The sequence below is a fragment of the Haliotis rubra genome, unplaced genomic scaffold (genome assembly GCF_003918875.1).
Source record: "Haliotis rubra isolate DU_JTF1 unplaced genomic scaffold, ASM391887v1 Scf1373, whole genome shotgun sequence".
Taxonomy (NCBI): domain Eukaryota; kingdom Metazoa; phylum Mollusca; class Gastropoda; order Lepetellida; family Haliotidae; genus Haliotis; species Haliotis rubra.
The window spans coordinates 81,772-93,340 of NW_025765307.1; the positions used below are offsets into that span (position 1 = coordinate 81,772).

General features: G+C 40.3%; 1 protein-coding gene across 1 annotated transcript in view; it reads left to right on the top strand.

Annotated features, from left to right (window-relative positions):
* Window positions 1-10,963, top strand: part of LOC124268356 — a 42,670-nt gene extending 31,707 nt beyond the window's left edge. The window contains exons 8-16 of the mRNA XM_046703331.1: window positions 1,110-1,206; window positions 1,832-1,945; window positions 3,298-3,441; window positions 3,831-3,944; window positions 4,219-4,476; window positions 5,390-5,516; window positions 8,271-8,475; window positions 10,531-10,684; window positions 10,874-10,963. Coding sequence (XP_046559287.1) covers window positions 1,110-1,206; window positions 1,832-1,945; window positions 3,298-3,441; window positions 3,831-3,944; window positions 4,219-4,476; window positions 5,390-5,516; window positions 8,271-8,475; window positions 10,531-10,653 — 1,182 coding nt within the window. The 3' untranslated portion in view covers window positions 10,654-10,684; window positions 10,874-10,963. The remainder of the gene's footprint in view (window positions 1-1,109; window positions 1,207-1,831; window positions 1,946-3,297; window positions 3,442-3,830; window positions 3,945-4,218; window positions 4,477-5,389; window positions 5,517-8,270; window positions 8,476-10,530; window positions 10,685-10,873) is intronic.
* The last annotated feature ends 606 nt before the right edge of the window (window positions 10,964-11,569 follow it).

Here is an 11,569-nt window from a genome sequence, read left to right on the forward strand (position 1 = left end):
CCTGGGAGCTGTGCTGTGCTAAAGTGTTATTACAGGGGTGCTCAGATTGGTGCTTGGGAATTATGGGAATTTGAATTAGCCAATTAAAAGCTATGAATTAGGATCATGTGATAAATAATAATCCAGAATGAGACCATACTCTAAAACCAGCATATTTTGTGAATCCTAAACATAATAGAAACGTTTCAGATGAATGCAATTCATCTGAAATACTTGACAAATACAACTAAATATCTGACATACGCATAAAACCACAAACTTTAGAACACTACCACCAACCTTCAATATTTTTAGTGACCTTTTTATGACTTATATAATATTTTTATTTTTATTTTACTTATAAACAATAAAACACTATAACACCATTATATATTCCATAATTGTAAAATAAATCTATACAAACAAACCAAACTGACTTATTAAATACATATACTGTCGACGAAGGACAGTAAAACAACTAGAATATCACAATTAGAAATTTGAAACTAATAGCACTATTTGGACAATACAATATAAAAACAGGCTATAGATCGCCAACAACAGAAGGTAGATCACCATACTAGGGATCATGGGGACTTACAGTACCCTAGTTGGATTTACACCATCCCTTCAGCTGCTGGCGATTGTAAGAAATGTGTGCGAAAAATAAAATAACAAGAATACTACGTTTAAAAGTCCTGGTAACTTTAAATTGACTTGAATTTGTACCCTCTCAGGAGGACAATAATTTTACAATACTTCAACCCCCTTGAGGGTACAGCCACTAACAATCTGAGTTATTAATTTAAACTTCCAATCATAAAATATTTATCTATTTACAAATCAGTTAACAAATCTAATTCTTTTAAAAATGCAATAATTAAATGGGAACTTATATTATCAAAAAGAAAGACCGGTAAGACAAGACATGCTTGTCATGGTTATATCTTCTGACATCACTGATTTTCATTCATTGGCCCACATCACCGATACATTCATCCAGTGATCCAGTCATATACCTGTCACTATTATCAAGCTGGATAAAATATTTTGGGCACATAATTGAGACTTGTTTTTCTCTGGCATTGACGTGTGGAATTTATAAACATGGTTTATTCCTTTGGTTATAGATTGCAATCTATGAAGATCACGGAGCACTTGAATTTCAATGCAACTGTTGGATTGGCGGATCGGACCCACTGGAGAAAACACTCACAGTCGATACTGGTAAGTGAGTGAGTAAATTATAATTGTAGACCGCGTCGGCAATATTACAGGCATATAACGATGAAAACAAGGTATTAATTGTCAAATATCTGTCGACAAAGGACAGTAAAATAGTTTGGAATATTGTTGTTTTTGACGAAAACCAACTTGATGAAAATTAAGAAAGAAAGGTAATCAATAAGTCATTCTTCTCAATTAAAAACAAACTAAAAACCACTAACAACCAAAGCTTACTGGGGACGTACAGTGCGGGAGTGGTACGTGGTACCAGCTGCCTTGTGTAAAACACTGTAAATAATTACGCGTGTGAGTGTGAGTGAGTGAGTTTAGTTTGACGTCGCACTAAGCAATATTCCAGCTATCAAGCGGCTGTCTGTCTCTAATCGAGCCTGGACCAGACAATCCAGTGATCAACAGCATGAGTATCGATCTACACAATTGGGATACGATGACATGTGGCAATTAATTCAACGAGCCTGACAAACCGATCCCGTTAGTCGCCCCTTAAGGTAAGCATGGGTTTCTGAAGATCAATTTTAACCCGGATCTTCACCAAGGCCGCTTCGTGAAAAAGTATGTGCAAGCTTTTTCTGTAATAGTTTACCCTTTCTACATTCTGTCACAGAGTGTCGAAGCATCGACTATTGTGGCAGCCAACGGTGCTATACCTGCTCAGCGTGCCTTCCTTCAGATTCAAGATACTTTTATAGACACATCTCTTACGCCAACAAGTGCTATCGTAAGTACACCAACCGACAAGTAAGTACACTCAAGTATTTTGGTGATTGAAAAATTTGCATGTAGAAATAACATTGTTTTACGTACACTAATGGCGCACATGATTACACAGAATGGTTACATCCAAGAATAATAGACAAGCGATGGTAGATTACTACCAGTCACTCATGTAATGAGTAGGGTTCCCAGTGCCCATCCATTTAACGTTTTCCCTAAATTCAATATAAATTACTTGCGTGCTGTGACAAACGATAATCTGTGTCATCATAATAAATATATTGTTAGAAATAATCTACAAGTATTTTCACGTTACTCGTTTAGGTTGCGAACAGTATAAAATGCTTAAAAGCAAAGTTGATACATGTGGTCAAAGTAAGTATAAATGGATAGAACCATGCCTGAACCTATGGTGTTGATCCATATTTAGAATATTGCACAAGGGAGTTCAGAGAGAGGTTTAAACAGTCAGTAGTCACCTCGTGTTTTCAAAGCATTGTCTGCAACCCTGATGATCATTTAACGTTGAAAAGGAGAGTTGCCCCATGTCACCACAGACGACTGGTGACAGATACGGGGCTGTTGCAGTCCAGGGTATTCAAATTTACATCGACGTTAACATTAAAAACCCCATTGTTGATAGTTATTATAGATACTACAGCTCAACTCGAGCAGGATCTGCTGTGACGCTACGTGCTGCAATGTTCCTCCAGTCCATTGTATGACAGACGTGATCTTCCCAGCAATCATTTCCTTCTTTTAGACAACATTCCACCACAGATTATTGCATCACCATATTCAGAGCGTTCGCCGTCAACGCCATTGGGATGTGACGTTCATCCCGACGTCATGCTTCCTGTCATTGGATTGGGTAACAAGAAGCATGACTCGTCAATGAAAAGGACCTATCAGACCTATAGTTGCAGTCCGCCGCAAATAGTGTCTGCAGAACTGGGGGCGTCTATATTGATCTATTCGTTCTAGTCCTCGCACGATAATGCGTAGACGTCGTTCAGCTGTCGTCACATACACGCCTATGTTGCTAGACCTGTGAAAGTTGCTATCTAAGTTCTGTGTCGGAGATGCATATGATTCCAATCAAGGAGTTGTCACATTTAAACTATTGACTTTCCGTTGCATGTGTTTGTGACCCATGGACAGGATAGGGTTATCCTTTCGCCAATCCTTGGCGTCATTACAATTTGACAGTGATTCTAAACACATTCTATTAATGCAATTTACGAGATTTTGTCACCTTTCAATGGTAAAGTGAAAGGGAATTTTCTTAATCATTGATGAAGCTCAGAAAGAATATGTTTCATTGCATTTGACTTCCAACTATCTCTGTCTATTCAGGATGCCAATTCATTGCAAACTGTCAAAGGATGGAGGAGTGTGGTTGCAATGACTGCCAGGTGTGCTCAAGATGTGAGGGCATTGTGATAGATACACCTGGGCACAGAGCATACGTCGCTTCAAATGACAGAAAACACTGTAGAAGTGAGTACGCTTAGAAAAAGCGAGCAATGTAAGGTCACTTATAGTATCAATCTGATGAGGAAATGGTAGACCCTATATTTGTAGAAGAGAGTATATGTACTGGTAATAAAAATTGTTTTGAGTGAGTGTGAGTGAGTGAAATTTAACGTCACCTCGACAATATTGCAGCCATATTCTTGAGTGAGTGAGTGAACATGGTCTTACGCTGCTTTTGCCCAACATTATGGTGAACAATACCCGAAATGGATCATGGTGAGTATGGTGCCCACAAAACTAGTCCTTTGACGCTATAAGTGAAATTATTTACCCCATGAGACTATCCCATCACCTCATAACTGATTACAAAGCAAGAGGAATACGATCAGGTAATCTGTCTTATCGAACTTCAGAGGCATGTTCATGGCGTCCTGACAGCACGTGGTGTTACCCGGGGACCTGCCAGGAGGAACTGGCCAGTAACTGCATCTGCTCTCCTGGATTCAGTGGTTCAAACTGTCAGAACAGTAAGTTTACTTCACCATTACAACACCTCTTACCTTCTTCCATTCATTATCCATACCTAAAGTACAAATTGCTGGTGTACTATATATAATGAGTAACTTCTTTTGGTAAAAATAGACAAACACAATCTTTCGTGGATTTTATCCCGTTTAGTAGATAACATAAGACTCTCAGTGATTGTGGCAACGTTAAAAACTGACACCACACATTTACATTTAACACTACCATAATTTGTCACCACTGATTTGACTGTGTCTTCACTATTCAACCCTTCAGTTGACACACCACCCGTAATATCGTGGAACAGAATTGTTGTGCACGGCCAAGGTAACGAAACGGCCGAGGCTCCAGTCGACCCGAATAACGCAGAGGCCCAGGAAGACTCGTGGACAAACCTGAAGAACATCCACAACATCAACTATGATTTTCACACAAGCTTCATCCCTTCTGGGCTGCAGCCCAGCAGGCATAACTTCATAGATGGTTACAAAGTCGGCATAAAACGGGGAAAAGTGACAATAACCATTTTCAAAGGTACACCTGAACTATTTAGAAATCAAGAAAAACTTCCGATTTTCAGGGGGAAAAGTCGGACGTGAGAATTAATTTAAAATAATATATATTTTGTATGTGCCACTTAACGTTAAAACCCATGTCCTTAAACCCAACTTCCTTCTATTCGATCAACACTGTCCTAAGACATGTTTCCTTTATCTGAAGCTCCCAGTGGTCCATTCATATTCGTTTCAAGGGCACTGTAAGTCCCCATTGTCCCTAGTATGGTGATCTACCTTCAGTTGTTGGCGATTACTGGCCCATTTTTACTTTGTATTGTCTAAAAATAGTTTTCTACTTTTAAAGTTGTATGCTAGCTAGTTTTAACTCATTTTGTGATAATCTAGTGGTTTTACTGTCCTTCGTTGACAGGGTTTTATATATTACCTGTATGTATTATAAATTTAGAACTAGTTTTAGTCACGATATGGCTGAAATATTGCCGATGTGACTTAAAATTTTAACTCACTCACTCACTCACTCGTTTCAAGGGGCAGTGAAGTAGCCTGGTGGTTAAAGCGTTGGTTCATCACACCGAAGACCCGGGTTTGATTCCCCACATGGATACAATGCATGAAGACCGTTTCCGTGATATTGCTGGAATATGGCCAATAGCGGCGTAAAACCTTACTCTCTATTCGTTTCAAAGCTGTTTTGCCCATCATGCCAAACTGAACCGTCTTCTCGGGATAGTCAGAACTGGTTTTATTACTGTGCTTGTACCTTCTATATTATATATGTTTGCTCCTCAAAGGGATGATGATCAGACAAAATGAAGGCATGGCATGATCACAAATCAAAATTTTGTAACAAGACCACAAAGAATATTAGCTGTGAACTGCACAGGGACTCGCATGGATTGGGTACTTACACTTTATTCTTTTCATTACAGGATTAATTACCTCTTTTTCAACGGTCATTAACTGTGAGAATGTTTCTGAGCTTGCCCCACATAGAGGTCTCTTCAAATGCTTTGGAGATGTCAATGTGACTTCATCGGAGCTGACAACAGGGAATGTGTAAGACATACTTACCTATTACAAATATTCTAGGCACATAAAGAAACTGTGCATACGAAAATTTTAAATCTAAATTTATCAAACCTGTGTAGACACATAAGGATTTAAACTCAGAGATTAGTGACATGTATCCAACATGCATGCACGTGCCACGTTCCGTAACGTCAGTGGGTTCGTCCTTGAGACGTGCAATACGTTGTTGCATGTGCATTCCGGGAAAGAGAATAAGAGCAAATGAATGCCACACAATACTGTCACTTTGAAAAGCTCAACCCCTGCCCTTGCGATCGTTCAAAAATGAAACGGCTATTGAAACGCATAGCATGCCAAGGCTCACGTCTGCACAACGTCATGAGGCCATTGGGATGGTCCGTCGGGGAATGTCTCAACGACAAGTAGCTGCACATTTCCACTCCCACCGGAACACCATTTCTGTACTCGTGAGACGCTACCAGAACACAAATGACGTCATCGATCGGCCACGTTCTGGACGTCCACGTGTAACAACGCCAAGACAGGACAGTTGGATAAGGGTGACCCATCTTCGCCACCGGTTTCAGACTGCAGTGATGACTGCCCGAACCATCTCAGGTACTTCGCCGTATCCACCCCAACACAGTTCGACAACGTTTACGTCATCACGGGGTCAGACCACGACGTCCCGCCATACGGCCTATCCTGACACAACGTCATCGACAAGCTCGCCGAATGTGGTGCCGAAATCATGTCCGCAGACCCTTGTTTTGGTGGTGAAATGTTGTTTTTACAGATGAGTCCAGGTTTAACATTTTCCATAGTGATGGATGTCAACGTGCCTATAGACGCGTGGGAGAACGTTATGAACAGGCCTGTGTCTTGGAGAGGAATCGCTTTGGTGGTGGTTCCGTGATGATTTGGGATGGAATAACAGCACGCCAAAGAACTCCTTTGGTGATTGTTCAGGGCAACTTAACTGGTGTGGGCTACAGGGATCAGATTCTTCGACCTGTGGCAATTCCTTTTCTGCAACGTCATGACCCTGGGTTAACATTCCAAAAGGACAATGCCCGCCCTCATACGGCAAGGGTTGCTATGGATTTCTTGCAACACCACAACGTTGACTTACTGCCTTGGCCTGCAAATTCACCGGATTTTCCCCGATAGAGCATGTTTGGGACGAGATGGATCGACGTCTACGACGTGTTCCTCATCCGCCAGATAACGCCCTTGACCTTGCAACAGAACTTGAGAGAATCTGGCGTGACATCCCACAAGCCTTCCTTGCACGTTTGATAGGCTCTATGCGTCGTCGATTCACTGCTGCTCTCAATGCCGATGGTGGACATACCCGTTATTGAGCTTGTGACATGGTCGTTTGACCTCTGTCCCGCTTGCGGACTCGTGACGTCATTGTGATTGATTCTTCAATTGAAATTCTCCCGACTTGTTATGGTCTCATGATCCCTCCATTAAAGTTTATATGTACCTTTGACATTGTTATCGTACATATCAACTGGGATAATATTTTGACAATGCACAGTTTCTTTATGTGGCTAGTATATATTGCTTTCGAATTCCACATTGTGTTTTGATTTCCGTAAACGCTTATCACATTTTCACAACGATGCATATACAATGTAAATTACTTTTGTGCTATGGCAGCTAATGGCTTACATTTATTTATTTATTTTTATTATAGGATATTTATATTGTGCACATATCCACGCAACTATAGTCTGTTTGCAGTGAAAACGTACTGATGAATTTCACTTTAAACAAAAGTAAATCAAATAAAGTGACATTAATATTGCGAATCGTCACAATTTTACCTTGCCAATTGAACATTTAATCTCAGAATTGTATTCATCTTAGGATAAAAGTTGTTTAACAAACGATCATACATTGAAATCGCTATTATTGGTTTGTATTACAAAGGGGTAAGAGCAGTAGTTGGAACAGTGAAACAAACGCACGTGCGGTTCGTGATGAGCGTTAACTTAGACCAACTCTACTTGTTCTCGGTGTTTCCTTTGATGTGCATACCCCCTTGTAATACAAACCAAAAATAGCGATTTGAAACTATGATAGTTTGTTAAACAACTTTTATCCTAAATTGAATAAAATTCTGAGATTTTAATGTTCATTTGGCAAGGGAAAATTATGAGGATTCGCAATCGTAATTCCACTTTATCCGATTTACTTTTTTGTTTAAATTGAAATTCATCGGTACGTTTTCACTGCAAACAGACTATAGTACATGCTCAAGGCGCTGGTATATTTTCCCTCGATCATTGGATGTCAATCTCAATGGCACATCGTATTATCAATCCCAACTCCCTGGGGAGCATACAACTGTTGCAGCCACAAGGCGCACTGAGCTATTGCTGCTTTCCCACCCTTATGAGGTACCCATTCAGAGCTGGTCGGACTGGGACACATAGTCACAGTATCTTGTCCAAGTTTACTGCACGTTGCTGTACCCACGTATTCATATGGCCACCATCTGGTCACATACCAACGGATTCGTGGGTTCTTTTAAGTGCACAGGGTTGTGTACTGTACACTAGGAGTTGTGACAACACTGAAAGAGTCTGCACACAAAGTTGACTCCAAGGCTTTACACCCGGTCACAGGTGGGCTCGATCCCGACACCTCAAACTCGCTGGAACACTAGCCTGGCACATTAAACAGCTTGCCCACCATGCAGCCCATTTCTCGAAAGAACTGGATTCTTATATCATTGTATTGATCGGTCAAGCACATTATTTGTTACAGAGTGCAGTTTCAGTTTGTCACCTCAAGCGGCGGGTTTGTGAAGGTCAAGAACATGGAAAACAACAAAGTGCAGACACACTACTATGCTGGTCAGTCGAAGACAGCAACAATGAGAATAGGTATCGACTATGTGAATCCATATCACTGCAATGCAACTTGGGAGTGTTCCGCTGATATGCTCATTGTTGGCAAGACAAGTAAACAGGTGAGAATATGGTTTGCATAGGTGACACAGCCATTTTGTTGCAAGACTTACATATGATATCAGTGTCTTTTAACTGCTTGTAGACACGTGAAGATCAGGGTTCGAATTGGTCTTCAGCAAGCAATGCTGGTCGTAACAATCGACTAAGGGGATCGGGTGGTTAGACTTGGTTGCCATGCCACCGTATCCCAATTGCGTAGATAGATGCTCATGATGGATTGTGGCCCAGACTGGCCCAGACTCGATTTTTTACAGACCGCCGCAAAAAAGCTTAAATACTGCTGAATGCAGCGTTAAACAACAAACAAGCAAGCAAAACTGTTTGCATGTTTTAAGCCTGATTCCAACAAACACACAATTTGTAGTTAAAAACAGTTTCAAAAGTCTGCAATGGTGAAGTGAGTGAGTAAAAATGTAAAGTCACATCGGCAATATTTAAGCCATATCGTGACTAAAACTAGTTCTAAATTCATAATACATACATATAATATATACTGAACATCATTGAAAACGCACCACCTGTATTAGTTTGGATTTCCAAGAGCATAAATTGGCAATCGGTGTAAATTTTACACACTTTTGTAGTCCAAGGATTGGTAAAGAAAAGAAACAAGAACCAATCCAGCAAAACAGTGAAGTTTTAATTCAGCTGACCATGAAAGAAAGATGGAGTCAAATTGGAAAGTCGGTAACGTGTATGCCCACCGTTAGCAGCAAAACAAGCTGTGCAACGTCTCCTCATTGAACTGAATAATGTTTTGGGCAATGCATTCCACTCTTGTTGCAAGGCATTCTCAAGTTCCCCAAGGTTGTTGATCTGTGGGCGACGTGAGAGGCGTTGGCCGATGCAATCCCACAACTGTTCATTGGGAGACAAATCTGGTGACAATGCAGGCCATGGAAGTACAGGAATGTTGTTGTTTGCTAGTAACTCTGTTGCAACACGTGCAGTGTGCGCTCGAGCATTGTCCTGCTGGAATGTGTGCATATCTTGATGTTGATTAAAGAAGGGAACGATGTTGTTCTGAAGAATGGTGTCACGGTAGTAAAGGACATTCACTCTACCAGAGCGGTTTTGTGATGATAACTGATCCCTCCCAACACCATAATGGCGTTGGCGGTCCCTGGTGGTTCCTGTTTGTTGGTACCTGTTGGCAAGTCTTATGATAGGGAATGATGGCAACCAAATCGTCTGGCAATAATCCTGCTTGATGTGCCAACCTGCAACATGCCCAACGCCCGTTCTCGTTCCTCTGGTGACAATCTTGGCATTGCAAAATAAACTTTACTTGCGGAGGTACAGCTAAAATGAGAACGGTTTTTTGCCGACGGTCATTTATACCCCTAATCAGCATGTTTTACTCAAGCAATTTGTGCTTTTTGTGTGTGTTGTGCATGAATTTTGTTGTTGTCATGTGATGTGTTCCATGATGTGTTCGGGCAATCCGTTCTTTACTGTACAACATTATTTATTGTCTTTTGTGTTATTAACAACATTTCCAACGTTCCTTTTCACTGTCCCATATTTCCAAATTTACAAGTGGTGCGTTTTCAATGATGTTCAGTATATACAAAACCCTGTCAACTAAGGGCAGTAACATTACTAGATTATCACGAAATGAGTTAAAACTAGCTAGTATATATCTCTAAAAGTAGAAAACTATTTTTGGACAATACAATGTAAAAATGGGCTAGTAATCGCCAACAACTGAAGGTAGATCACCATACTAGGGACCATGGGGACTGACAGTGCCTTTGCTACTTGCATGGACTCTAGCTGGATTTACACCATCCCTTCAGCCATTGGCGTTTATGCTAAGATTTAGCCATACATTAAAATGACAAAAATACTACTATTAAAGACCTGGTAGACTTAAATTTACTTGAAAGATTTTGGGACTTACGTACCCTCTCAGGAGGACAATATTTGCAATGGTGAAGTAACAAATGTAGTATCGCCTAGAAAGCATGCATTATGCAGTTTGTACAGTAGGTATATGTAGTTGGCATTAAATGATTCGGTATAAGCTGATGTGTTGTCTTCATTGTTTACAGCCATCATTTAACGTTCAGTGGAATGGATGGAGAGACGACACATCTGGCATACGATCATTTGAATTCCAAGTATTTGAAATGGAGTTTATCGTCAGTGAAGATGGTCTCAGGATAAAAAAATAGAAAACTCATACAAAGATTAAATTCCACTCAGGTGAGATACATGGTAATGAAATAATACATTCAGTTATCTATTTTTAATAGCCTAAGTCAATATCTTGGCAACACAGGCTTCTGATATCTTTGTGGAGAGTTGGTATAGTATATACGTTTTAGAATACGAAATTAAAATAATATTAAATTTTTAAGTGGTTAACATGATTTACATTACTTTTGGTGTCAGAACACTGGCAGACTGCACCTCAATGACAAGGGGATATTCTCCGTAGAAATTACTGCGATTGACAAAGCTGGAAACATTAAAAGTGCCAGACGAATCATGATCTATGATGGGGAATCCCAAGTAGAGACGACACCAAACACCGTGTTACGTGCGATGTCAGCTGCAGAGATATCTTCATGGGAGTGGCAGTGGACATCGGACTCGGTCACCATCGACTGGAACCATCGCTACATCAACATGCTACACCACAGAAACAAATGGTTGGAGAGGGTATTACCAGTTCCTAAAATTGATGAGGAGTATGATGACCAAGGGTACAGCCGTGGGGTGGATCAGATACCCAGTGTACAAGGTGGGAATTTCGAGATCGACATTTTCTCATTTCTCATTCTCTCTTGAGAATATCAAAGTCTGTACCACTAACATATGTTTGAGACAACGAACTAAAGTACACAGTAAATGGATTTATAGATTTCAGTTAATGATGTATACTTTCAACAGCTAAACGTCACCCTTATTTTCCATAAGTGTATTATTGTTGACATGTTTGAAATACGTCTGATGCCACAGCGATGAAACAGCTAATTCAACGATGTCATCTTCATAATAAATGTTGACTGAAGACAAAGCATAAATATGTTATTATTGTCTGGACAGCAAGAAGCAAAACTGTTAATGTTAACTATTTCCCTTCTC